This window comes from Microcebus murinus, chromosome X (assembly GCF_040939455.1).
Source record: "Microcebus murinus isolate Inina chromosome X, M.murinus_Inina_mat1.0, whole genome shotgun sequence".
Classification (NCBI taxonomy): domain Eukaryota; kingdom Metazoa; phylum Chordata; class Mammalia; order Primates; family Cheirogaleidae; genus Microcebus; species Microcebus murinus.
The window spans coordinates 117,836,898-117,864,328 of NC_134136.1; the positions used below are offsets into that span (position 1 = coordinate 117,836,898).

A 27,431-nucleotide genomic window follows, 5' to 3' on the forward strand; every position below is an offset into this window, starting at 1 on the left:
AGTTTAAGCATCTTTCTTATTAATAAGGCAATGATTTTGATAGGTTTTTTTGGGGGGTTGAAAGCAAAGAACTGAATCCTTTAGCATCCTTACCATGTCATTATAAATCACCAAGTGCTCACAATACACCACACATGATGGATCATACAATAAAAATGCACGCTCATCCAGGCTTCTAGGAAATTTTGGCTAAATGCTTTAAAGCCACAATGCCTAATACTGGATCTTGATTTGATCTGTCAAAAGCTTGAAAGTCGTAACCCAAAAAGAAAGGACAGCAGACATCAGCTCAACCAACTTTTATTTTTAATTACCCAAGGGTGTACTGATCTTTGTATTGGGACATAATGGAAGATACCAAAGGAAAAAAAAGACAAGATTCTTATCCTCAAAAAATTAAAATCAACTGGACACACACTGCACAAGACATAAGACCAAAGGATATTTACTGAGTAGCATTTGAGTAGTGTAAGACAGCTCAGCACAGAGTAAACCCACGCAAGGGGACACCACTATCTACTATGACAGGGAGTGGAGGGGGCATTTGGGGAATACATACTGGGAGGTAGAAAAGCATTGGACCTGTGTTCTAGTCCCCACGATACCAGTGGCTTATTATGGCCCTTGAGCATGTAAAGCTCCACCTCAGTAAACTTCAGTTTGCTCAACTCTAAAGCAAAAGGTGAGGACTAGATGGTCTCTACAGTCTTCCAGCTATAACAAAACAGGATTCTAAAAACTAATGCAGAAAACTGGAGGAAGTGAGGATATTACAGGAAAGTGAAAGTATAAGCACAAAGCCACAGAGACAGGAAACAACTAGCTGCTTGTGCATGGCAAGGTGTGTTGTAGGACAGCAAGGAACTTAAGCCTATTTAACTATTCTAAAGATTGTCAGGGCAATAAACTTAGAAATTGGTGAAACAGAGTACTAAGCCAAGTAAAGGATCCTAACCTTGGTCCACAGTGGAGAAAGAGAGAATGTGCTTCCTGCAGTCAGAATCGGACTTAACTTTGTGCTCCCCACCTCACTCCACATTCTTTATGTCTTCGTGGAACTTTATTGCAACTCCTTCCCCAAACCCACACCCCCAATACAGTAAGAGGGTGTGGTTACAGACACCCTCTGCCTAGATTCGCACAAGCAGCCCCCTTTTGTGCGCCAGGAAGCTGAGAGCCACTGCTGAAAAGATGGTGGTCAATCCAATGAGCTTCAGCAGGCCTGGCACGGAGGGCAAATGTCTCTCCAAGAAGGTCGTAGTGATGGGTTGCGCAGGGACATCCTGGGTTCAGAGAACAGTTGGCATTAGTACAGGGCTTGTACACTTCATTCCAAAAAGTCTGAATTTCCTCCAGCTCTCTGAACGTGACCCACTCTTGCCAATCTCTAGGCAATTAACCATGACATCACCACTTCTCATAACGCTCATCACCTCTTCCCCACTGGGCGCTTTACTTCACTTCCTTAGGGAGCCTTTCCTGAGTCCCCAGCCTAGGCTGGCCCCCTCTTTTTACATTTTCTATCAGCATGTCTTCTTCATGGTACTTGTACCTTTTGGTTATAATCTGCATTCTCCACCAGATGTGGAGGTCCATGAAAGTGTTGCTGTTCCTTTACCACAATGGCTAATGCAGAACCCATGTGTCATAAAGTTTTGTTGGGTGAATGAATCGATAGCCCCTGTAGCCCACAATCTCATCTTTAGTGGAAGCACTGGGAGAATGGTTTTAGAGTGGCCAAGTCTATTCTCTTTGACTTCCCATTTAAAAGGACAGAGGAATAACTTCAACCTTTTTGACCTTGCCCTCTACATTGTGTTTTCACTCTATCCTTTAGGTATCCTTCCTTCCAGCCAAGAAAACTTCCTGGGGTTTTATTACAAAATGATAAGTATATTAAAAATGAATTTTTAGTCTAAATATGCTCCCTTTCATTCCAACACTTTGCCCTTGGACAGAGGATGCTAACACACTTTCCTTTCCTACCTCTTGCTAAGAATCACCAGGTTAGATATTCATTCAACAGGCATTTACTGAGTTCTTAATATGTCTTGAACTCTCTGAGAAATGTTTCCCCCTCCATCAAAAAATATTTTTTTCTAATAATCTGCAATGGATGTGGCAGCTACAAAGTTTTCAAAGTTTGTCTAAATCTCTCACTCCCGCCTTAAATCATGATAACTATTTAAACATTCATGGGTTGGATCACTTAGGGAAAGGTATGTGAATATACACAGATATGCTCTTCTTGCAAATAATTGTTTTTAGAGGAAAGAGATCTAAATTCATGAAATGAAATAAAATATAGCCTACCACAGACTCTGGTTCTGACTGCCAGATTTCATCCTCTGGAATCTTTCCTATGGCATGCAGGACCTGAAATGAAAGAGTATCTTGGTAAATAGCAGAATTTATACCATCTTTCTCCTACTCTGCTCTCTAAATAAAAGACACAGTGACTATCTCTTTACTTTGGAGTATCCATGAAAAACACCAACATAAAGGCCAGAGCAGTCCACTCAACCTTTAAAAAGCTCCAAAAGTTCTTTCACATATGGTATAAGAGGTTCCAACCACAGGCTCACTATAAATTTTAATAGCTGTGAACATGGCTTAACAGGGACGAGATCAGGGAAATTGTCAGGAAATCTTTCCTATGAAACGAATGAATGAATGAATGAATGAATGAATGAATGAATGAATGAATTCTGAGTCCTAATAGAAACATGTTTGCTTCTATAATATAAGATGTAGGTAACTCTCAAGTATACCCATAGTCATTTTTTGCTCCATGGGCTCTTTTTACCTTGGATGACATGTTAGATATTTTCATTACTACTTTTGAGTTAAGGTATTCACCTGAGACTGCTGTTAAAATGGCATTTCATGGGTCTCCCAGATGGGGGTTACTGAGGAGTTGGTCTCTAGGATCTCAGACATCTTTGATCTGCATGTCAAGCCCATCAGCTGCCTTTTTCCCCAGAGCCCGTGACCCCAAGCCCTACCTCTCGGGCCGCTCTCTCTCCAGCCTCCACAGCGCCCTCCATGTAGCCACTCCAGTGTGTGGCAGTCTCAGTGCCTGCGAAATAAATTCTGCCCACTGGCTGGCGTAGTACCCTTGAAACAAAAGCAAAGAGGTAAAAGTAGTCAGTCTCAGAGAGCCAAAGAAGAGCTTTCCCACAAAGACCAAGGCTGGTCAGTTTCCTCAGCTTCTAAACATCAAGAAGGACCTTGACAATTTTGGAATAATGTTCATTAGGTCCTCCAGCTCTTGCATGATCCCTGAAACAGTTAAAATGGAGTAAAAACCAAAGTCCACTCTTGTACCATGAGCTTACAGGTTAAAAAAAATAAAAAAATAAAAAAACCCTGACATCAATGGAGGTAAAATATGTATTTGCTTCATCTACATGAAATGAGAGACTATATGAGTCCAGTTATTTATGAGTATGTATGGCTCCTTTTACAGATTACCAGTTCTGGTCAAGATGACATGTGCCCCCAATTCCCTACCTGGTTATTCTACCAATGAACTTGACAAATCATTTCCTCTCACTGAGCTCTGGTTTCTCCATCTCTTAAATGGGATCATCCACTGACTTCTACAACCTTTTCCATCAGTAACACATCTAACAAATCTGTGAGTCTGAATATGGCTCCATAAGTACTAGTACCTACATTGAGTTTTACTGCCTTAAGTTATGACAGTTAACATTTGTTGGGTGCTAAGTACTCTTCTAAATGCATTAATCCTCACCACAACTTTGTGAGGTGACTACTATTATTATTCCCATTTTCCTGGTGAGACTATGGAGGTAGACTGTGGTAGACATTGTGATGCACCACCCGGATCTTCTTCAAGAATGGAAGACTTATTCCCAGCTGCTAAGAGTGCTGCTGGAAGATGGCCTTCTGCTGTCTGCCCTCTTTGGAGATTGCCTCTACTGAAGAAAACTACCTCACCCTAGGACATGCCTCTTCCCAGCAGCAATTGCATCCAGTGACTAATCACCATGGGCTATAAGGACCTGAGCTCCAAAAGCCCCAACTTGAGACCACTCTGAAGGGCCATTCTAATTCCAGAGCTCCCTGTGGGGTCAGCTGAGGTCTTCACTGGAACTGCATTGTAGCCCAACTTCTCCCTCTGCCTACTCCTGCTTCCTTCTTGTCCCTTCCATAGGTGTCAATCCCAAGGGCACACTCTAATATATATCCCGTCTGCTAATCATTGTTTTAGAGTCTGCTTCCTGGAACCTAACCAGCAACAAAGACAAAGTAATTTGCTCTAGGTCACAAATAGGAAGTGGCAGAGCTGGTATTTGAACCCAGGCAATCTGACTCTAGAACTCACAGGCTTAACCACCTAGTTATACTTCTTCTCTCTACTGAATTATTTCTTCAATCTTTTTAAGAACTTTATGACACAGCTATTATTATCAATTTCTCATTTTACACATGAAAAAAGTGAAGCTCAGAGAAATGTACAGTGAGTGATTTGCCAAGAGCCACACTGCTACAAAATAGCACAGCCAGGATGTGAACCAGGTCTACCGGATGTCAGTCTCTGTTTTTATCCTAAATGCTTTGCCTGGTGTATCATCATCATTAGTTAGTAGATTACCAGTACCCACATGCTACACAAGAGACAGAAGTGTCATAGCACTTGGCCTGTAAGAGGAGCACTTTGTTGTTACTCCAACAAAAATACCATAAGGAATATACTATCAATGTGCCATTATTTATCATATCTCAGGTTTCTCCTATATTAGATAAGGGATATCAAGAGCTAACACCCATACTCCATCTTAGTCAACACTGTACACCTCCGGGCCTTTTATTAGAAAACCAAACAGGCTGGCCTGAATTGGTGGCTTTTCTTGATGATCCCAGTCATCAAGAAAAAAACAAGAAGAAAATATAAGAAAAGATATTATAGAATACAGATGATCACTGACTTATGATAAAAGTGATACACATTCAGTAGAAACTGAACTTAGAGTACCCATAAACAATTTTGTTTTTCACTTTCAGTACAATATTCAATAAATTACATGAGATATTCAACACTTTATTATAAAGCCAGCTTTCTGTTAGATGATTTTGCCCAACTGTAGGCTAATGTGTTTTTGAGCACATTTAAGGTAGGCTAGGCTAGGCTAAGATATGATGTTCGATAGGTTAGGTGCATTAAGTGCATTTTCAACTTACAATATTTTCAACTTAGGATGGGTTCATTGGGATGTAACCCCATCGTATGTCAAGAAGCATCTACATGAGTATACTGAGAAAGATAACGTGGAATAAATCTGGAATTATCAAGAGCCTAAGGGGATTGAGGAAGGGGTCCCCTGCAAGAGAAGCTGGATTTAACTTTCTCCATTTTTCACAGAGGAAACTATTCCAACTGGAGACCTCTGGGAGTTCTGGCTAAACCCTAGAGTGAAATATTAGAAGAGAGAACAAAGGCTTAGAGAACTAATCATGCTAACAATCAGAATGTAAAAATGTAAAAACCAAGAATTAATTTTAAGCAGACAAAGAAATAGTTTCCCTGCAATTGTCATCTTTCCTCCACTTGTGGAAATTGTCTTCCTACAGGGGGAAAAAAAAAAGGTCCAACAGCTAGATAAGAAAAATCCCTGCCCCCTTTCTTTTGTAGGTAAGTAGACAGTACATATTCACAAAGGGTATAGGATATCATAAAAGAGAGCTCCATGTATATTTCCTGTGGCTTATGCGTCTTTTTTTTTGGAGACAGAGTCTCGCTTTGTTGCCCAGGCTAGAGTGAGTGCCGTTGTGGCGTCAGCCTAGCTCACAGCAACCTCAAACTCCTGGGCTCAAGCGATCCTTCTGCCTCAGCCTCCCAAGTAGCTAGGACTACAGGCATGCGTCACCATGCCCAGCTAATTTTTTCTATATATATTAGTTGGCCAATTAATTTCTTTCTATTTATAGTAGAGACGGGGTCTCGCTCTTGCTCAGGCTGGTTTCGAACTCCTGACCTCAAGCAATCCGCCCGCCTCAACCTCCCAGTGTGCTAGGATTACAGGCGTAAGCCACCACGCCTGGCTGGCTTATGCGTCTTATGCATAATCACTACAATCAGTTCTTCACTCTACCCAGAAGAAAAATTCCTTAAGAAATGTGCATTTAGTTCTTTACTAAAGTTGTTCTACTAATTCTGTCCTTTCTCTTCCTTTTGGAAGCAGAACATTTACTATGTACTTCCAGGACCCTGAGGATGAAATTCCTTGCAGTAGCCCAAATGTCACGGCCCTGAGGACAGGCAGGCTGGGGGTCTACTCAGGCTGGGGGTTATGTCACTAAGCTACGCTGTGCCTTAGTTTCTACCCTACAAATTGATCGCAGTGATATGAAACCTCACATACGTCTTTGGGAAGGAATAAAGATGAAAGAAGATGTTACCATTTCATCATCAATGCCTGATAGGATGGGCTTTATCTTGCTTCTCTCATGTGGTGAGGATCAGGCCAGTGCACGTGAGTGTCACTTTTGCCCCCCACCCCAAAAGACATTTTCCTGACACTTTTTATGGGACTGAGCATAAAACCTGCCACTCTGTGGTTAGAAATCTAATCACATCATACTCTATTTAAGACAAAGCCAAAAAGAAAGCAATGCAATGATGGCTGTTCTCTGTTGAAAGATCAATATATGAGGTAAGGGATCCTTCCTAACTTTTCTGGTCTGATTCTCCATTTGTTCTTAATTATCACACGTAGCCAATCCATGTAGAGCTTTTCCTCAGATCTTCCAGGAACTTGTAGGATTCTAAGTATTTGCTCATATTATTTCTTCTGCTTGGACTACATCCCCCAATAGCCTTTCCTGCCTCCTACAACCCTCAGGTGCATTATGAACCCTTTCCAGATCTCTGTAGGTAAGGCTAGACTGTCCGTCCATGGTATTTCTATGACCTTCTATTAGAGCACTTCTCTCAGTACATTAAAGTCAATTTTTGATGTTGTGTCCTCTGCCCATCCCCACTCTGGCCCTCCACACTGTCAGCTCCTTCTCAGCAGAGAGGAATGTCCTAGGTACTGAAGTTTCTGGTAAAGTGCTTGGCAAATGGTTGGCACTTAACCATTAAAAGCTGAATGAAACAAATACTATTGACATATTCTACACTTACTATATCTGAAAATTAACTTAATGACCAGTGGCTTACCAGGTGGTGCCTTTGACCCCAGAGTGTTCTCCTGGATAATATTCTGCCATCTTCGGGAAGATAAGGAAAGTGCTAACCAAAGTCATTATGTATCTTCTGATAAGTGGGTTTTAATCTTTGTTCCACCAGTTTCCATGGACAGATTGACTAGCCGTTTCTATTTACTCAGATCCTGTTCATTGCATACTCTCAACAGACTTTCACTCACTATTCTACATTTCCTATTCTGTTTAGATTGAGCTCTTAGCATTAAATTATTCCTTGGTTTAGTAATACTATAATATTCATAAAAATTGCTGCTATATCATTAATTCATACCTTGTTATTGTCATATACAATTAGCTAAACATCATCGAGTCATACTAGGATGCACAATGCTGTGACTACTAAAAGCCATTGAACTGTGCACTTTCAATGGGTGAATTATATGGTATGTGAATTATATCTTGATAAGGATGTTAAAAAATAACCCATACTCTCACTAACATAACTGATTATTGCCCACTGTACACTATCTCGTGCTTTCTCAGCCACCTGCTAAGGAAAGTGAGGTTCCGTGACCTGTCCAAGATGACAAAGTTGGTTACTAGTAGAATTGGGACTGGAACCCAAGTCCCTTCACACCCAGTCTAGAACTCACTTTGCTTTTATAATGCTGTACCCATATTGGCACTCACCCAGTTGCATTTGGGATGTTTCACTGAGTTCTAAACTTCTGCTGACAATATAAGTGAACCCTCTGACTATCTTAAATCACTATTCTTATGCTGCTACTTTCTTTGGTTGTATCAACTGAGACTTCTCCACAAGAGCAAGTAAGTGTGAAAGGCAGCATCATGGTAAATAATTATAATGACTTCATTCACAAGCTACAAAGGAAACTGGAAATTGTTTTTTTGTTGGTATTTACAAGAAACAGGGAAGAGAAGCTACCTGAACCCATGTAGAGTCTGAATTCAGGTGCACGCGATTTCAATCACAGCTTAGCCCACTTTTACTCTACCTTCCATATTGAGTCATGATCCCAGGAGGGAAGTAGGTTGTGTAGCAGCCCCCAGAGTACTGCTCCTCGCACCAGTTCTTCTCTTCATAATGTAATGGCTGCAAGGCAGAGTGACAAAAGCTTGAAGGAGACAGAGAAAGCTATCTGGTCTAGAATAAATCAAACATAGTCCAGTAGAATTCATCTTGGAAAACCTATATATTTCTGAAATAGTGCCTCATTATCCTAATGTTTTTGCAGATATGTCTTTGGGCAGGTAAGTGTCCTTGGCAATAAACTTCTAAGAAATTCAAACTTTAGAAAGTTTCCTCAGTTGGTTTATTCATGTTTTCAGCATCGTTCATAAGTTACAATTGTCTATGATCTTACCTATTATGGACTTTTTAGTGCCTAATTGTTTAAAAAAACATTTCAAAAATGATTTATGCTTACTAGAATGATTGGCCAGAACAAAAAGCAGAAAAACATGTCTGTCAAAGAAAAAGGATGATCAGATTCATGTTTTTGGTGTAGGTGAGTTTTGTTAAGGGAAGCTGGACAAACGAATGTTTGTGGCATGTGGGCAGGTCTGTTGATGGTGGTACTTGTAAACAACTATAGGTCTGAAAAATGTTTTTGCCATGAATAGGCAAAACTTTAGCTAAGATTTTACAAGGCTCAAACTCTTTATTAAAGTAAGCAAACAGAAGCTTTATCATTATGCATTACTTTAAAAAGATACGCTTGTACCCCCATAATACGCTAAAAATAAATAAATAAATAAAAAGTATTATTTTAGATCTCTAATTGTCTCTAAAATTGGAGAAATAATCTTCATTTAACTTTATTTCTTTGTTTTTTCTGAAGCAATTACAAATAAATTAATTTATAATTAAAAAAATAAAAAATAAAAAGATAAAATCAACATAGCAAGTTTTAAGAGAAAAATGTTTGTTTAAAAATAGATTTTGAAAAATTGTTTTGTTTAAAAAAATTGTAATCAATAGCTGACTTTGGATAGTCATTTGTAAGGTATCCCATTTACAAAGTATGAGGCCCTGCCTGATATGTTAAGTGGCTCCAGGTCTTTTGTGGTGTCACCACGCTGTACATGCCAGCATCTGAGGGCTACATCCACCTCCTATGAGCATCTTTTTTGGCAATCTCCAGCCAATCAGAAGAAAGGCTGGACTTTATCTTTCCCCTTTTCTTACTCCTGGGAATTTCTTCCTTCCACACAATAGATACCAAAGCAAGAGCAAAGCAAGTGGCCCTCTCTATGCCAAGAGCAAACAAGGACAGGACCAACTCATTTTTATCACCAGGAATTAATCATCCACATTCCTCTTATAAAAAGAGACTTTCTCAAATGAAAGGAAAATTACCAACCTTTTTAGAAATATGAAAACCACTTTCCTCTCCCATTAAGGTTCCCAAACAACCATCACACAGGTTGTTGGGAACTTCAGTTACATATTACTTTAGCCTGAGATTTTCTCAAAATGTAACTTAAAAAAAATTTGAATGTCTACCAGGGTGAAATATCTTGAATAGCATTTTTAAACAAAAAAACTAATAATTTTTTAAACAGATGTTAAGTGATTTTTTTAGTGTGTATGTATTGAATTTTGGTTTTGCTACTTCAATTACTACCATTGAGCCTGGAGGCTATGCCTATATTTAAACTTGCTAAATGGTATATGAAAGCAAAAAATGAAACAAAGCACATTCCTCATTAATATCATGTCTCTCTCCAAATCAATCAATTAATTATTCTAGTTAATTTACTGAGAAAGAACTCCAAAAATCCTCAAGAGCATATGTTTCACCTATATCAAGTATAGACCATCTGTAATGGGGTGGGTGGGGGATCTTATTTTAAACTAGTGAACAAAAGAGACAAACTCAAAAGCCACAACAACTTGACCAGGAGGAAGCAAGCCACTCCAAAGCTGAGCAAGGTAAGTCTTAGAGTAATAGGATTAAGCCATGTAGCTATTCAACTAGATCATGGCATATACTGCAGAGATTTGGATTAAAGAGGCTTAGCAAATTAAACATTCTCAGCCCCCTCATTAGATTTTTCTCACACTTTAACTGCTCATTTGTACATTGGTTTTCCTTGTCTTCAAATGCTTCACAGATAACTGGATTTAATGATCACTTTCAAAAGGTGACATAATCCATGTGAAAACATTAAAAACCCAGCAGTCTAGTGAATGTCATGAGAATACCAATTCATCATTTTACATGTTGATGAGGGAGGTGGTTATGGCTACTTGTTATGAGTACCTTGAGGCCTCTGACTGTCACCAAATGTGCCCTACCCTGCCCCCATCCTGCTTTTAACCACCTAGGGTTCTACTGGATTCCTTTGAATATCACCATTTCCTCAAGCTACTTCCAAAGGTATCTAGGAAACTCATAAGCTGTCTTCCTTCCATCCCTAATGTTCAAGGGTAAAACCAGGCCTAAAAGGAGACATGCAGGAGTGGGGGGCAGGTCATCCTATTTTTGCCTTCAAGACAATGGGGGTGGGGGTGGGGGTGGGTGTAGGTATATGTACATGAATGAGACTCTGGTCATTTTACAAGATCACCAGAGAAAAAGAAACCTCTTTTCATCCCTATCCTGGCTGCTAGCATCTAGGATTTCCTTACAGGTAGCAGAAGCTCCCCTCTTTTACCCATTGACAGAGCTGGGAGCAGAGTGGCTGAATGCCCTGCTCTAGGAAGAACTCTGAGTTCGGGGACAAGGTAGTACCACCTAAACCACAGCACATTGCAAGGCTCCTAACCTGCCATTAGCACAGTCACGGCCCATATATTCTGGGACCACTTATAAATGGACCAGCCCTGTGTGGACCCCTCTGCAAATATATCAGGGAAAACATCAGCTCTTGAGCCCTACTTGCATGAACCTATCCCTCCTAGCCCTTTGAGAACAAAGCAGATCTCTCTCTCTCTCTCTCTCTCTCTCTCTCTCTCTCTCTCTCTCTCTCTCTTAGAAAAGGGTTGGGAAGCAGCCTTACCTTCAGAGCTTCTTGGGATCCCAGAACTTTTGCATAGAGCTCACAAAGTTTCTTCATCCTATTGGGAAAAAAATTGATAAAAGTGAAAATGAAGGAAGAAAGGAAAAGAAAAAGTGAAAGAGGCGTCCATCCCTTCATGAGCCATTGCTTCTCCTTTGATATTTTGTTTTAATTTTTTAAAACCAGGCATTTTATTCTATTTTGAATGTCTTAAAACTATGAGATCACAGATAGTCATCATGTGAAATTGCCGACAAATCCTTAAAAAAGTAAAGTGATGCATTACCTGAATTTTTATTTTATTTTTATTATTATTTTAAATCCAGGAGCTCTTTCTACAAACATAAGTGTATAAAAATATGTAATTTTCTCTCACTCCTTCTCTTCCTTTTCTGTCTCTCTGTCTCCATCTCTGCTTTTACATAAGTGAAATAATTTGGCACAAGCAGAGAAATGGCCACACAAAGCAAAGAAATAAAATTAAATTCAGAAATAGAACCAAATACATAAGGGAATTTAGAATTCATAAAGATGGACATTTTAAATGCATGAGGAAGACAGATTATCCAATAAAATGGCACTGGGACAAATGGCCTCCCATGAAAGAAATAAAGTTGGACTCCTACATTACTTCTTACACCAAAAAATATTTCAGAAGAATCAAAAATTTACATATAATAGATGAGACCATAAAATGGAAGAATGTGTGTTTTAAAACAATTATCTTAGAATAGTAAAGTCTTTTCTATGCATAATAGACCATTCAGAAGCCATGATTTAGAAATGGATAAATTTGACTACATAAAAAAGATAAAATTTTATTATAGTATAAAATGAATAAGAATAATGAAAAGAAAAACTGGGAAAAAATTTGTTCTAGGCACTGGAGATCCAGCAGTGAACTAATCAGACAAAACGTCCTACCTTCATGGATCTTATATTCTAGTAGGAACATTTTTAGGTGAGTGGCCCAGGCAGACCTCCATAGCCCTGGCCATGCACAAAGGTGCCACTGGTCACAGAGGAGCACTGTGAAGGAAGGGGAAAGAATGCTCCATAATGTAATTCACAGGCTCTTAGTTGGTAAATGTGTTATCAGTAATGGTGTGGCTATAAATAATTGGCAGTGATAAATACTAATGCCAGAAGAAATTGCTAACTCAGAGAAATTAGTCTCTCTGTACCTATAATCTATAATTATTATGCATCGCTCATGTAATATGTACTGCAGACTGCCTTGCAACACAGTCATTTGTCTACCTGGTTATCTCCTCCACAAGTAAATTTTCAGCCCATGGGTTATCCATTTTCATATTCTCTATAGCTCCTAGCATGGTGTCTTATATACAATAAACTCAATAAATATTAATTTGCATACTTGGTTCTTAAGTTATCAGCACTGTGCCTTTATATAACAAGATCCTTATAATTAACATAGTAGACATGGAACATTGGCAATACACATATTATTAAGTAGTCTGTAAGTTAAAAAGTTAAGTAAAATTGAAAGGCAGGCAAGTAGGATGAAAAGAAGGGAAAACGGAGGGAAGGGAGGGAGGACAAGGAAGGAAGGAAGGAAGGAGGGAAAGAAGAAGCACTTCTTTTGTTACCTTTCTTCTTTGGTGAGACGTGCCAGCCTTCTGGCTTTGTGGGCAAGGATAAATCTAAAACAAACAAACAAGAAAAGGGGGAGAAATTAATAGTTGCTTTCATTCGGCCTCATTTCTATTGCTCCACGTGTGCCCAGTGTACAATGTTAAAAGCCAACTAGAAGAAACAAATTATGTACTAGCTTGATTTATGTTCAAAGTTCTACTGTACATGTTACATTCCTGACACTGCAGAGCATCTTCTAGCTTCAAGGACTCAAGGGACTATAAAGAGATGACTGGCCATAATTTCTGCTTAGAGTAATACTATGGCTGACTCACTTCCCTCCACCTGGCTGGTGGCCAATAGGAATAAGCCTTGGGTCTCAAATGCCAACTTAAGGCCATGTCTGAGCACTCTCCAATTTTATCCAGTCCTTGCTCTTCGGTTCTATCTCTACCTTGGTGTTCTCTCCCTAGCACCCAAGAGTCTGTCTTCATTTCTAGCCCTACAATTGCTTTGGTTTCCCTGTTATGACACTTAGCTCTCTCTGAGATAAACTCATACATGTCTTAGGGCTCATCTTAATTTAGGCTGCTCCAGAAAACCACCTTTCTGAGTCAGGTTCTGGCCCATAAGATATTCCCGATCTGTGCTGGTCTTCCCTGGCAAACATTGATCAACTTATCCTTTCATGAAAGATTTCTCTGTAGCATGTAATCCTGCTTGAGAGCATTCTACCCACAATAGAACTTTTTTCAAAACAGGAGACAATCGTCTCAAACCCTGCTACTGCTTTATCAACTAAAGCTGGTCTTGGCTCTTCTCCAGTGGGACTCAGAAATCTCGGCATCCAAAACGATCAAGATGGCGGACGAGAAACACCGCCAGACAGAGTGTCTCTGCAGAAAAGACAGATTCTAGGAGAAATTAGAAAAAAGAAGCAAGAAGACGAGCATACAGCGGACGAGGGCCGGAATGAGGGGTACCTGAGACCCCGGGAAACTCCACGGGAGGAGGCTGCGGAGGAGAACTGGAGGCTGAGACCACCGGAGCAGCCAGGAGACCAGCGGTGAGGGTAGGTGGATTTGCTGTTTCCCCTCCCCTGCATTTGGGACTGCTGGTGGGCTCCCCAGCGGGTGGAGAGACCTGCGGACACCAGCCCAGAGACGGCCGCCGCTAGCCAGCGGTGAGCCTGTAGCAGACGTGGCACCAGCTCCCAACTCCTTCCCGGCACCTCCGTGTGCACAGACCCGAGCTGCGCGGCAGGCGCCATATTGCCTCCTCCTCACCTCCGCCAAATCTACCCGAGGCTGCCCAGAGAGACAATACAGCCACCAGCTGGAGGCACCTCTAGGGAACAGGACCTTCCCTTTTGGGACCCTACAGCTGACTCAGGGGAACTCAGACTGTGAGCTCCCTACTCGCCCACCCTCCCAGGTGCTGCTGGCACAGTGTTCCCAGGAGAACAGTGCCGACTCAGAGGCTGAGAGACATAGACCCAGCTTGGGCTCTCTCTGAGTGAATTGGGACCGGAACTCCTCTCCCTGGTGGGGATACAGTTTGAACTCTGGGACCCAGAGGTCGGACCTGCAGACCAGATCCCGTGCACCGAGGTCTAGCATTGCCCGGGGCACAGAAGGGTTATACATGAACAGCCTACTGAGGTGTGTGTGCCTTCAGGGACAGATCAGCATCCTAGAGGGCAACCCTCCTCCCAAAAGGAGGAGGGTTGTACGCCCAGTCCAGGTGGCGTTCCTGTGCAGGGAACCTCCCTGCCGGCATCACAGTCTGGGGAGGCCTGGTGGCGTGTGGTCTGGCCTGCTGGCAGAGGCCCAGGAGTAGCTGCGGAGTTGGGGAGGGTGGAAAGAAGCGAGGCCCACTCCAGACTGCAGGTCTCAGACGGCCCGACCCCCACACCCAGACTTTCTGGCTGAGCGGGACCATTCCAGCCCCGCCCTGACAGCTTTTCCTGGAAGCAGAGAACAGAACTTTGACCCCTGCTAACGACATTGGTGGTGCCTGAGGGCAGGCTTTCCCAACCAGCTCCGCCCAGAACAAGAGCTGATAACAGGACACAAAATCAACAGCATAGCCTGTTACTCCAAGCAAGCGCCACCTACTGACAGGGATGACATCCTGCACAGCCTTTTCATGGCACCCACTGACTCATTATACAGGGAGTGGTCGAATCTCACCCACAGACACTACCTAACAGCTCAGAAACTAAACAAGGTGTTTGAATACCCAAACAAAAACCTAAAGGAAAGAAACAACAACTGATTGACATGGGAAGAAATCAGCGAAGGAACTCAGGAAATATGAAGAACCAAACGGAAAACACACCCCCAAAGAGGAGCACCAGCCCCCTAGAAATGGGCACCAACCCAAATCAGGCAACCAATATGACAGAAGAGGAATTTCGTATGTGGATCATAAGAACACTCACCGACCTGCAACAACAACTCAATAACCAACACAAAGAAACCACAAAAAGCCTCCAGGATATGGAACAAAGGTTCACTAAAGAGATCAACACAGTGAAGAAAACTTTAACCGAAGTCCTGGAGATAAAGAATCAACTCAGGGAATTAAAAAATACTGTGGAAAGTCTCAAGAACAGGGTAGATCAAACAGAAGAAAGAGATTGAAGATAACACCTCAGATAACAATCTCAGAGATTGAAGATAACACCTTCCAATTAAATAAATCAGTAACAGAGATAGAGCAGAGAAACAAGAGAAAAGAGGAAAGCCTACAAGAGCTGTGGGATTATGTGAAGAAACCTAACGTGAGGGTCGTAGGGTTAGCAGAAGGGGAAGAAGACAACACTCAAGGGGTGGACAAGCTTTTTGAAGATATAATAGAGGAAAATTTCCCAGGCCTTGCTCAAAATCTCGATATACAAGTTCAAGAAGCCCAGAGGACCCCTGGGAGATTCAATGCAAACAGGAAGACATCACGTCCTGTAGTCATCAGACTGACCAAAATATCAACTAAAGAGGTCCTTCTAAGAGCTGTAAAACGAAAGAAGCAAGTGACATACAAGGGAAATCCAATAAGAATAACACCAGACTTCTCTAATGAGACTTTACAAGCAAGGAGAGACTGGGGCCCCATTCTCACTCTTCGGAAACAAAACAATGCCCAGCCTAGAATCTTATTCCCTGCAAAACTAAGCTTCATATATGAAGGAGAAATAAAGACATTCTCAGACAAGCAAAGTCTCAGAGAATTCACCAAGACAAGACCAGCCCTACAAGAACTACTCAAAACAGTGTTATGCACGGAGCACCATAATAAAAACTCACGAATATAAAAACACCCAAAACCCAAAGATTAAAGGCCAGATAATACAATGGCTCAAGAGATAAATCAAAGCAACAACATCCAACACAACAGAATGAACAGTAATCTACCTTACCTATCAGTTCTCTCAATAAATGTGAATGGCTTAAACTCTCCACTCAAGAGACATAGGCTGGCTGAATGGATAAGAAAATACAGGCCAAGTATATGCTGTCTTCAGGAAACACATCTAACCTGCAAGGATGCATATAGACTAAAAGTAAAAGGGTGGAGATCAGTATTCCAGGCAAGTGGAAGCCAAAAGAAGGCTGGTGTGGCAGTTCTAATTTCAGACGATTTAGTTTTTAAAGCAACAAAAGTAGTGAAAGACAAAGAGGGTCATTATATCATGGTGAAGGGCACAGTTCAACAAGAAGAGATAACAATTTTAAATATATATGCACCCAACTTAGGTGCACCCAGATTCATAAAGCAAACCTTACTGGAGCTAAGCAAATGGATTAATAGCAACTCCATAATCGCCGGAGATTTCAACACCCCACTGACGGCACGAGACAGATCCTCCAAACAGAAAATTAATAAAGAAATAATGGACTTAAACAAAACTCTAGAACAATTGGGTCTGACAGACATCTACAGAACATTCTACCCAAAATCCACTGAATATACGTTCTTCTCATCAGCTCACGGGACATTCTCTAAGATTGACCATATCCTAGGACACAAAGAAAATCTCAAGAAATTTAAAAAAATAGAAATCATAGCATGTACCTTCTCAGATCACAGTGGAATAAAACTAGAAATCAACCCTAACAGAAACTCACATTTCTACACAAAAACGTGGAAATTAAACAACCTCCTACTAAATGATTACTTCGTAAATGAAGAAATCAAGACGGAAATAAAAAACTTCTATGAAGAAAACGACAATGGAGAGACAAGTTATCAACTCCTCTGGGACACAGCTAAAGCAGTTCTGAGAGGAAAGTTTATCTCCATAAATGCCTATAACCAAAAGGCAAGAAGATCACAAATAGACAATCTAATGAAACGACTCAAAGAGCTGGAAAAAGAAGAACAGACCAACCCCAAACCCAGCAGAAGAAGTGAAATCAACAAGATCAAATCAGAACTAAACGATATTGAAAACAGGAAAGCTATTCAGGAGATTAATAAAACAAAAAGTTGGTTCTTTGAAAAAATAAACAAAATTGACACGCCATTGGCTAAGCTAACGAAAAGCAGAAAAGAGAAATCTCTAATAAGCTCCATCAGGAATAAAAAAGGAGATATCACAACTGATCCCAAAGAGATACAAGATACAATTTATGAATACTACAAAAATCTTTATGCACACAAACTGGAAAATGTGGAGGAAATGGACAAATTTCTAGAAACACACAGCCTCCCTAGGCTCAACCAGGAAGAAATAGATTCCCTGAACAGACCAATCTCAACAGCTGAAATAGAAACAGCAATTAAAAATCTCCCTAAAAAGAAAAGTCCCGGTCCAGATGGCTTCACACCTGAATTTTACCATACTTACAAAGAAGAACTAGTACCTATCTTGCAGAAACTATTCCACAACATCGAGAAGAACGGAAACCTCCCCGACACCTTTTATGAAGCGAATATTACTCTGATACCAAAACCAGGAAAGGATGCAACAAAAAAAGAAAACTACAGACCAATATCCCTAATGAATATAGATGCAAAAATTTTCAACAGAATCTTAGCTAACTGAATCCAGACGCTTATCAAAAAAATAATCCATCACGACCAAGTGGGCTTCATCCCAGGGATGCAGGGATGGTTCAACATACGTAAATCTATAAATGCAATTCACCACATAAACAGAAGCAAAAACAAAGACCACATGATTCTTTCAATAGATGCATAAAACGCTTTTGACAAAACTCAACACCCTTTCATGATACGAACACTTAAGAAAATAGGCATAGAAGGGACATACCTTTAAATGATACTAGCCATATATGACAGACTCATAGTCAACATCATACTGAATGGGGAAAAATTGAAATCATTCCCACTTAGAACTGGAACCAGACAAGGCTGCCCACTATCTCCACTTCTATTCAACATAGTGCTGGAAGTCTTGGCTACAGCAATCTGACAGGAAAATGGAATTAAAGGTATCCAAATAGGGGCAGAAGAGATCAAACTTTCACTGTTTGCTGATGATATGATATTATATCTAGAAAACCCCAAAGATTCAATCAAGAAACCCCTGGAACAGATCAATGAATTTAGTAAAGCCTCAGGATACAAAATCAATACACAGAAATCAGAGGCATTCATATACGCCAACAACAATATAATTGAGAACCAAATCAAAGACTCAATTCCCTTCACAATAGCAACAAAGAAATTAACGTACCTAGGAATATACTTAACCAAGGACGTAAAAGACCTCTACAGGGAGAACTATGAAACACTGAGGAAGGAAATAGCAGAGGATGTAAACAGATGGAAATCCATACCATGCTCATGGATTGGTAGACTCAACATCATCAAAATGTCTATACTACCCAAACTGATCTACAGATTCAATGCAATACCTATTAAAATCCCATCAGCATTCTTCACAGATATAGAAAAAATAATTTTATGCTTCGTATGGAACCAAAGAAGACCCCGAATATCAAGAGCAATTCTAGGCAACAAAAACAAAATAGGAGGCATTAATATGCCAGATATCAAACTATACTACAAAGCTGTAGTAATTAAATCAATATGGTATTGGCACAAAAATAGGAATATGGACCAGTGGAACAGATGTGAGAATCCTGATATAAAACCATCCTCATATAGCCATCTAATCTTTGACAAAGCAGACAAAAACATACGCTGGGGAAAAGAATACCTTTTCAATAAAAGGTGCTGGGAAAACTGGATAGCCACCTGTAGAAGGCTAAAACAGGACCCACACCTTTCACCTCTCACAAAAATCAACTCACGCTGGATAACAGACTTAAACCTAAGGTATGAAACTATTAGAATTCTAGAGGAAAAAGTTGGAAACACTCTCCTAGACATCGGCCTAGGCAAAGAGTTTATGAAGAAGTCCCCAAAGGCAATCACAGCAGCAACAAAAATAAATAATTGGGACATGATCAAACTACAAAGCTTCTGCACAGCCAAAGAAATAGTCATGAAAGTAAACAGACAACCTACAGAATGGGAGAAAATTTTTGCATCCTATGCATCCGATAAGGGACTGATAACTAGAATATACTTAGAACTCACGAAAATCAGGAAGAAAAAATCAAATAACCCCATTAAAAAGTGGCAAAGGACTTGAACAGAAACTTTTCTAAAGAAGACAGAAGAATGGCCAACAAACATATGAAAAAATGTTCAATATCTCTAATCATCAGAGAAATGCAAATCAAAACCACAATGAGATATCACTTAACCCCAGTGAGAATGGCCTTTATCAAAAAGTCTCCAAACAATAAATGCTGGCGTGGATGCGGAGAGAGAGGAACACTCCTACACTGCTGGTGGGACCGCAAATTAGTTCAACCTCTGTAGAAAGCAATATGGAGATACCTTAAAGCAATACAAGTGAATTTATCATTTGATCCAGCAATTCCATTGCTGGGCATCCACCCAAAAGATCCAATGACACTCTACAAAAAGATACCTGCACTCGAATGTTTATAACAGCACAATTCATAATTGCAAGGCTGTAGAAACAGCCCAAGTGCCCATCAATCCAAGAATGGATTAATAAAATGTGGTATATGTATATCATGGAGTACTATTCAGCTCTAAGAAACAATGGTGATATAGCACATCTTATATTTTCCTGGTTAGAGCTGGAACCCATACTACTAAGTGAAATTTCCCAAGAATGGAAAAACAAGCACCACATATACTCACCAGCAAATTGGTATTAACTGAACAGCACCTAAGTGGTCACATAGGTACTACAGTAATAGGGTATTGGGCAGGTGGGAGGGGGGAGGGGGGCGGGTATATACATATATAATGAGTGAGATGTACACCATCTGGGGGATGGTCATGCTGGAGACTCAGACTTGTGGGGGGAGGGGGGAAATGGGCATTTATTGAAACCTTAAAATCTGTACCCCCATAATATGCCGAAATAAAAAAAAAAAAGAAAAGAAATTCGGCATCCCACATAAATAATGTTGATGCTGATATGGCCTCCACAAGAAGCCCTCATAGTTAAACACCCAAAATTAGGTCTTTATATCATGCTTTCAACATAAGATGGCTCACCAAAATACATTTATCCCAAGCACTAAATCTGCAACAGAAAATTAATATTACAAATTTAAAAATTGTTATATTAATTGCTAGATACTTTCTTTCCAGATATTTATTCACTGGAAGGCATTATAAAAAAAAGAAGCAATAAGAATGTTTGTACTGCTGGATTTGGAGAATACTGCCATTGGGTAAAAAAAATCATTTAACAAAGTTTGGGTCACATTTATTAATAGTATGTGATTACCTTGTCAATGGTGAATAGCAGCCACAACACTATAATTATACCTTACCCCATTATAGCAGCATAGTTCCCATCAGGTTTGGTATCATCCAATGTGTAGGATATTGGAGCTTCCTCTCCTTCAATAATCATGGTTCCACAGTAATCTAGGAGAACAGCAAAATGAAAGAATATATTCATTACCCATAAACTACCCATTATTATCAAACTACCCATAGCAGTTATAATGGAGCACACACTTTTCAACTTGAGAAGTCCAAAGGCCAAATGTAGTACGGTACACTCTAAATATATGCAGACAAATCAAATTGATGTCATGAGAAGGGCTAAGTAGCCAACATTTTTAGGGAAAAAAAAATCAAACTGCAAGCCCTTTTCTGCAAAGAATAGAGCAATGTCGTATTACGAATTCATCCAGACCACCATTTAATGAAATCTAGTGTTCCTTGCAGTTAATACTTAGGCCCCCATTTCCTCTTCTGTAAGAAGTAAGAATAAAGCCAAAGATGTATAAATAAAATGCTAGTGTATTATTGTAAAATAGAAGGGACTGAACATTCACATTTTATGAGAAGCCATTTATTTTATTTTAAGTAGTTCTTTATTATTTGGAGACAGAGCAGAGAGGACGTGGATAACTAAAATCCAGAGTTCCAAACTCTCATGCCAAACATGAACTCCAAAGACTCTTTCCCCCTTCCAGAAAAACTTGGGAAACAATTTCAGCTTATTCTGGATAAAAGCGCTTTCCTCATTTCCCTCCTGAACAAAATACAGGCACACCTCAGCAATGTTGCAGGATCATCTCTAGACCACCACAATAAAGCGAATATCACAATAAAGTCACATGATTTTTTTTGTTTCCCAGTAGATACAAAAGTTATGTTTATACTATACTGTAGTTTATTAAGTTTCCAATAGTATTGTCTAAAAAATGTACATACATTAATTTTAAAACATTTTACTGCTAAAAAATGCTAATAATCATGTGAGCCTTTAGCAAGTCATAATCTTTTTTGCTGGTAGAGGATTTTGCCTCAATGCTGATGGCTGCTGACTGATCAGGGTGGCTGTGGCAATTTCTTAAAACAAGACAATAATAAATTTGGTGCATTAACTCTTCCTTTCATGAAAGATTTCTCTGTAGCATGTAATGCTGTTTGAGAGCATTCTACCCACAATAGAACTTCTTTCAAAATAGGAGACGATCCTCTCAAACCCTGCTACTGCTTTATTAACTAAGCTTATGCAATATTCTAAGTCTTTGTCATTTCAAAGGACAATGTGAACAATGGTCACAGCATCTTTATCAGGAGTAGATTCCATCTCAAGAAACCACCTTCTTTGCTCATTCATAAGAAGCAATCCACATCTGTTCAAGTTTTATCATGACATTGCAGCAATCCAGTCACATCTTCAGGCTCCACTTCTAACTCTAGTTCTTCTGCTATTTCCACCACATCTGCAGTTACTTCCTCCATTGAAGTCTTGAGCCCCTCCAACTCATCCCTGAGAGTTGGAATCAGCTTCTTCCAAAATCCTCTCAATATTGATATCTTGACCTCTTCCCAGGAATCAAAAATGTTCTTAATGGCATCTAGAATGGTAAATCCATTCCAGAAGGTTTTCACTTTACTTTGCCCAGATCCATTAAAAGAATCACTGTTTATGGCAGCTATATAGCTGTATGAAATGTATTTCTTAGACAGTAAGACTTGAAAGTCAAAATTACTCCTCGATCCATGGGCTGAGGAATGGATGTTATGTTAGCAGGCATGAAAACAACATTAATCTCCTTGTACATCAGAGCGCTTGGGTGACCAGGTACATTGCCAATGAGTAGCAATATTTTGAAAGGAATCTTTCTTTTCTGAGCAGATCTCAATAGTGAGTTTAAAATATTCGGTAAACAATGCTGTAAACAGCTGTCATCCAGGCGTTGTTGTTCCATTTATAGAGCACAGACAGAGTATATTTAGCATAATTCTTAGGGGCCCTGAGATTTTCAGAATGGTCAATGAGCACTGACTTCAACTTAAAGTCACCAGCTGCATTAGTCACCAACAAGAGAGTCAACCTATCCTTTGAAGCTTTGAAACCAGGCATTGACTTCTCTCTAGCTATGAAAAGTCTTAGATGACATCTTGTTCCCATATAAGGTTGTTTTGTCTACATTGAAAACCTGTTGTTTAGCCCCCTTCAACTTGTTGCTCCTTCTGCATCAGCACTTGCTGCTTCACCTTGCACTTGTATGTTATGGAGATCGCTTCTTTCTTTAAATCTTATGAACCAACCCCTGCTGTCTTCTTCTGCAGCTTCCTCACCACTCACAGCCTTCGCAGAATTGAATAGAGCTAGGGCCTTGCTCTGGATGAGGCTTTGGTTTAAGGGAATGTTGTGGCTGCTTTGACCTCTGCAGACCACTAAAACTTTTTCCATGTCAGCAATAAGGTTGTTTCACTTTCTTATCATTCATGTGTTCACTGGGGTAGCACTTTTAATTTCCTTCAATAACTTTTCCTCTGCTTTCCCAATTGGTTGTTTAGCACAAGAGGCTTAGCTTTAAGCCTATCTTGGCTATCAACGTGCCTTCTTAAGCTTAATGATGTCTAGCTTTTGATTTAGACATGCGACTCTTCCGTTCACTTGAACATTTAAAGGCCACTGTAAGGTTATTAACTGGCCTAATTTCAATATTGTTGTGTCTCAGGGAATTAGGAGGCTCAGGGAGAGAGAGGGGGCAGGGGAAGCCTGTCAGTGAAGCAGTCAGAATGCTCAACATTTATCAATGACATTCACCATCTTATATGGGCTTGTGGTGCCCCAAAACAATTACAATAGTAACATCAAAGATCACTGGTCATAGATCACCATAACATATAATAAGAATGAAAAAAATTTGAAATATTGCAATATGTGACACAGAGATACAAAGTGAGCACATGCTGTTGGAAAAATGGAGCTGAGAAAATTGCTGGATGTAGGGTTGCCACAAACCTTCAATTTGTGTAAAAAAAACAGTATAAATGAAGCACAGTAAAACAAAGCATGCCTGTATATGCAATTTCAACAAAAAACTGTTAACAGAGCAATGGTGGAAATGTCAGGGCAGAGTCTGAAACGTTATAATAATGTCCTACTACAGTGTACTTTCCTCCTGCTGCTTCATTTACTTGCAAATGTGAGGCTGTTTCAACAAAATTATGGTGACAGACTCTGGAGCAAATGTATAGAAAAGCCAATGAGAAGGTTTCAAAATGATGAAGAAAGAACCTCCCCAACCTGTGTGCATACAAATGTGTGTGAACAGACACACCAGGAAGCTTTTAAAACTGCACGTGCTTCGCTCCTCCCATGTCCCTTCCCACTGTGAACCTATGAGAATCAATGTCACAGTCAACCACTGGCTTTGGGGTGTTTGCATGCCCCTCAGGTGTGCTGGGGCAGGAAAGATGTACAGAAAGACTGAATTATGGGAAGAAGAAATGTTTAAAGTTTGTCCAAGAGCTCACAAAGACTTAAGAATACAAGAGAACCAGCTAAGTCATCACCTGTTAGAAGAAGGCAAGAGAACAGACACAGGCCAGGCATGGTAGCTCACGCCTGTAATCCTAGCATTCTGGGAGGCCGAGGCGGGAGGATCACTCAAGGTCAGGAGTTCGAGACCAGCCTGAGCAAGAGCGAGACCCTGTCTCTACTATAAATAGAAAGAAATTAATTGGCCAACTAAAACTATATAGAAAATATTAGCCTGGCATGGTGGCGCATGCCTGTAGTCCCACCTACTCAGGAGGCTGAGGCAGAAGGATTGCTTGAGCTCAAGAGTTTGAGGTTACTGTGAGCTAGGCTGATGCCATGGCATGCTATCCTGAGTAACAGAGTGAGACTCTGTCTCAAAAATAAAAAAGGAGAGAAGAGACACACAGGACAAGATCTGCTCAAAGAGCAGGTGCATATTGATTATGTAGGTATTGCTGTATGGGATGAAGAGCTAGTATTAGTCATTAGGCTGGCCAGGGTGGAGGCACTGCATTCTGGGTGGAGGGGCTCCTTGGACATTTCCTTCCCAGAGTGAAGCTGGCTTCTGAGCCAGGGAGGTGACCTTGGTAGAAGTTAAGGAACAAGGAGCAGAGAGAAAAGTCAGGATCATGCCAGGACAAAATATGCAGCATCAGTGGGATTTCAATCACTTCCAGGTGAAAAGCTTAGGAGCCCCACCTATGCACACACAACATCCCATCAGCTTCATAGGGACTTTTTTCAAAAGAAGATAGACAAATAGCCAAGAAACATATGAAAATATGTTCAATATCACTAATCATCAAGGAAATGCAAATCAAAACCACAATGAGATACCACCTTATCCCTGTCAGAATGGCCATTATTAAAAAGTCAAAAGACAATAGATGTTGGTGTGGATGCAGTGAAAAGAGAACACTTATACCCTGTTGGTGGAATGTAAACTAGTACAGCCTCTGGAAAATAGTATGGAGATTTCTCAAAGAACTAAAAGTAGACCTACCATTCAATCCAGCAATCCCCAGTACTAGAAATCTACCCAAAGGAAAACAAGTCCTTTTATAAAAAAGACACCTGCACTTTAATGTTTATCGCATCACAATTCACAAATGGAAACACATGAATCAACCTAAGTGCCCATCAACTGAAGAGTGGATTCAGAAAATATATAACATGGAGTACTACTCAGCCATAAAAATGAGTGAAATAATGTCTTTTGCAGCAACTCGATGGAACCAGCAACCATTATCCTAAGGGAATTATCCCAGGAATGGAATAACAAACACCACATGTTCTCACTTATATGTGGGAGCTAAACAAGGAATGTATATGGCCATAGAGTGGTGTAATAGACAATGGAAACTAAGAAGGAGGGAGATTGGGAAGGAGGATGAGGGATAAAAATCTACCCATTGGGCACAATGTACACTATTCTGGTGATGGGCACACTAAAAGCACTGACTTCATTATTATGTAATTCATCCTCCCACCTCAGCCTCCGAAAGTGCTGGTATTACAGGTGTGAGCCACCAGGTCCAGCCTACAATCATTTTTTAAAGTCTTACCCAAGGCTCATTGCCAACAAGGACCAAGTCAGATCCAGCTTCTTCCTGAGAGTGGAGAACTTGGGTTTTCTTTTTGATACTAGTGACTAACAATTTGCTTGGCACATGGCACACCTAAAATCAAGGTTTGCAGACATGCATGGAAAGTTACAGATTCTCTCCACAAATAAAAGCATTCATAATCATTAAGAGAAGACTCTATATTCCTGATCCTAAACCCTATCTACTTGCCACCAGCCAGCCATCTAAAAATGGGTGACCTGGGTCACAAGAGGAAGCAACTCAGCACCAGTGTGCTGCTGCCACTAGATTTAAAGACTAAAATGACAGGGACCTTCATGGTAGGTCACTGCACTGTCTTTTGCAAAGAGTAGATTACTTGCACAACTGATGCACCAATCCAATAACAGTCTTAAACATGATCATCTGCAGTGTGAAGAATGAGGAGCCTGGCCAGGCATGGTGGCTCACGCCTGTAATCCTAGCACTCTGGGAGGCCGAGGCAGGGGGATTGCTCGAGGTCAGGAGTTCGAAACCAGCCTGAGTGAGACCCCGTCTCTACTATAAATAGAAAGAAATTAATTGGCTAACTAACATATATATATGTATATATATAAAATTAGCCGGGCATGGTGGTGCATGCCTGTAGTCCCAGCTACTTGGGAGGCTGAGGCAGTAGGATTGCTTGAGCCCAGGAGATTGAGGTTGCTGTGAACTAGGCTGATGCCAGGGCACTCACTCTAAGAGCCTGGGCAACAAAGTGAGATTCTGTCTCAAAAAAAAAAAAAAAAATGAGGAGCCTGTGATGTCGCTGAAAAAGGAATATAGGAATAAGTATATAGGAATAATCACCCTAAGGCCAAACTGTGGCACTTTCTCCATGTGCCTCCAGCCCATCCTTCTCCTTTCTGCAGTCTTGCTCCTCATTTCAATCTATTCTGCCCTTTGCCCTCACTCCCAGCTACTGATTGTTCTTACATGGTCTCCCATTGGAAGAAAAGTGGATGTGGTAAGAGCATATCGATAAGACTCTAGCATTGTGCTGTCCACATGTGGTTACTTACATTTACATTTAAAGCAATTAAAATTAAATAGGATATACACATACATAATGAGTGTGATGTGCACCATCTGGGGGATGGACACGCTTGAAACTCTGACTGGGGGGGGGGGGAGCAAAGGCAACACACATAACCTAAACATTTGTACCCCCATAATATGTTAAAATTAAAAAAAAAACAGAAAAAAAATTAAATAGAATTTAAAAATCTGGTTCCTCAGTCTCACTAGCTACTTTCAAGTGTTCAATACCCACGTGTGGCCACTGGCTAACATATTAAACAGAGCAGCTCTAGAACATCCCATCATCGCAGAATTTAGCACTTCAGTGAGCATCCCTGTACGTTCTATTGGGTAAAGTAGCACACTTGTTGAATATGCATGAATAATAATTTAATTTAATATAGTAGAACCTTGACACTAATGAGAGATGGCCCAGAAATTTTCAGACTCCCTACCTTTGTGAATGTCTTTATAAATCCGTATTTGTAAAAACTGTATTAGAAAAAGGTTAATTACCTCTTCTTACAAGATATTCCAAGGAAAGTTAATTCCATAAGTTTGTGCCAATATTTTATTTGAATGAATTGTACTTTAGAACCTGGACTAACATTTTTTTTTTACAGCATTCTAATAAAAACAGTTACATGAAAATGCATGTCTCAGCACCAAGTTTCTTGGACCTC

General features: G+C 40.3%; 1 protein-coding gene across 1 annotated transcript in view; it reads right to left on the bottom strand.

The window, feature by feature from the left end:
* Positions 1 to 284: 284 nt before the first annotated feature.
* The window catches only part of MAOB (monoamine oxidase B), a 99,930-nt gene continuing 72,783 nt past the window's right edge, over positions 285 to 27,431 (bottom strand). The window contains exons 9-15 of the mRNA XM_012754056.2: positions 20,652 to 20,748; positions 12,813 to 12,866; positions 11,203 to 11,260; positions 8,193 to 8,290; positions 3,006 to 3,117; positions 2,314 to 2,376; positions 285 to 1,283 (exon numbers count right to left, since the gene is read on the bottom strand). Of these exons, the coding sequence (XP_012609510.1) occupies positions 1,131 to 1,283; positions 2,314 to 2,376; positions 3,006 to 3,117; positions 8,193 to 8,290; positions 11,203 to 11,260; positions 12,813 to 12,866; positions 20,652 to 20,748 (635 nt within the window). The 3' untranslated portion in view covers positions 285 to 1,130. The remainder of the gene's footprint in view (positions 1,284 to 2,313; positions 2,377 to 3,005; positions 3,118 to 8,192; positions 8,291 to 11,202; positions 11,261 to 12,812; positions 12,867 to 20,651; positions 20,749 to 27,431) is intronic.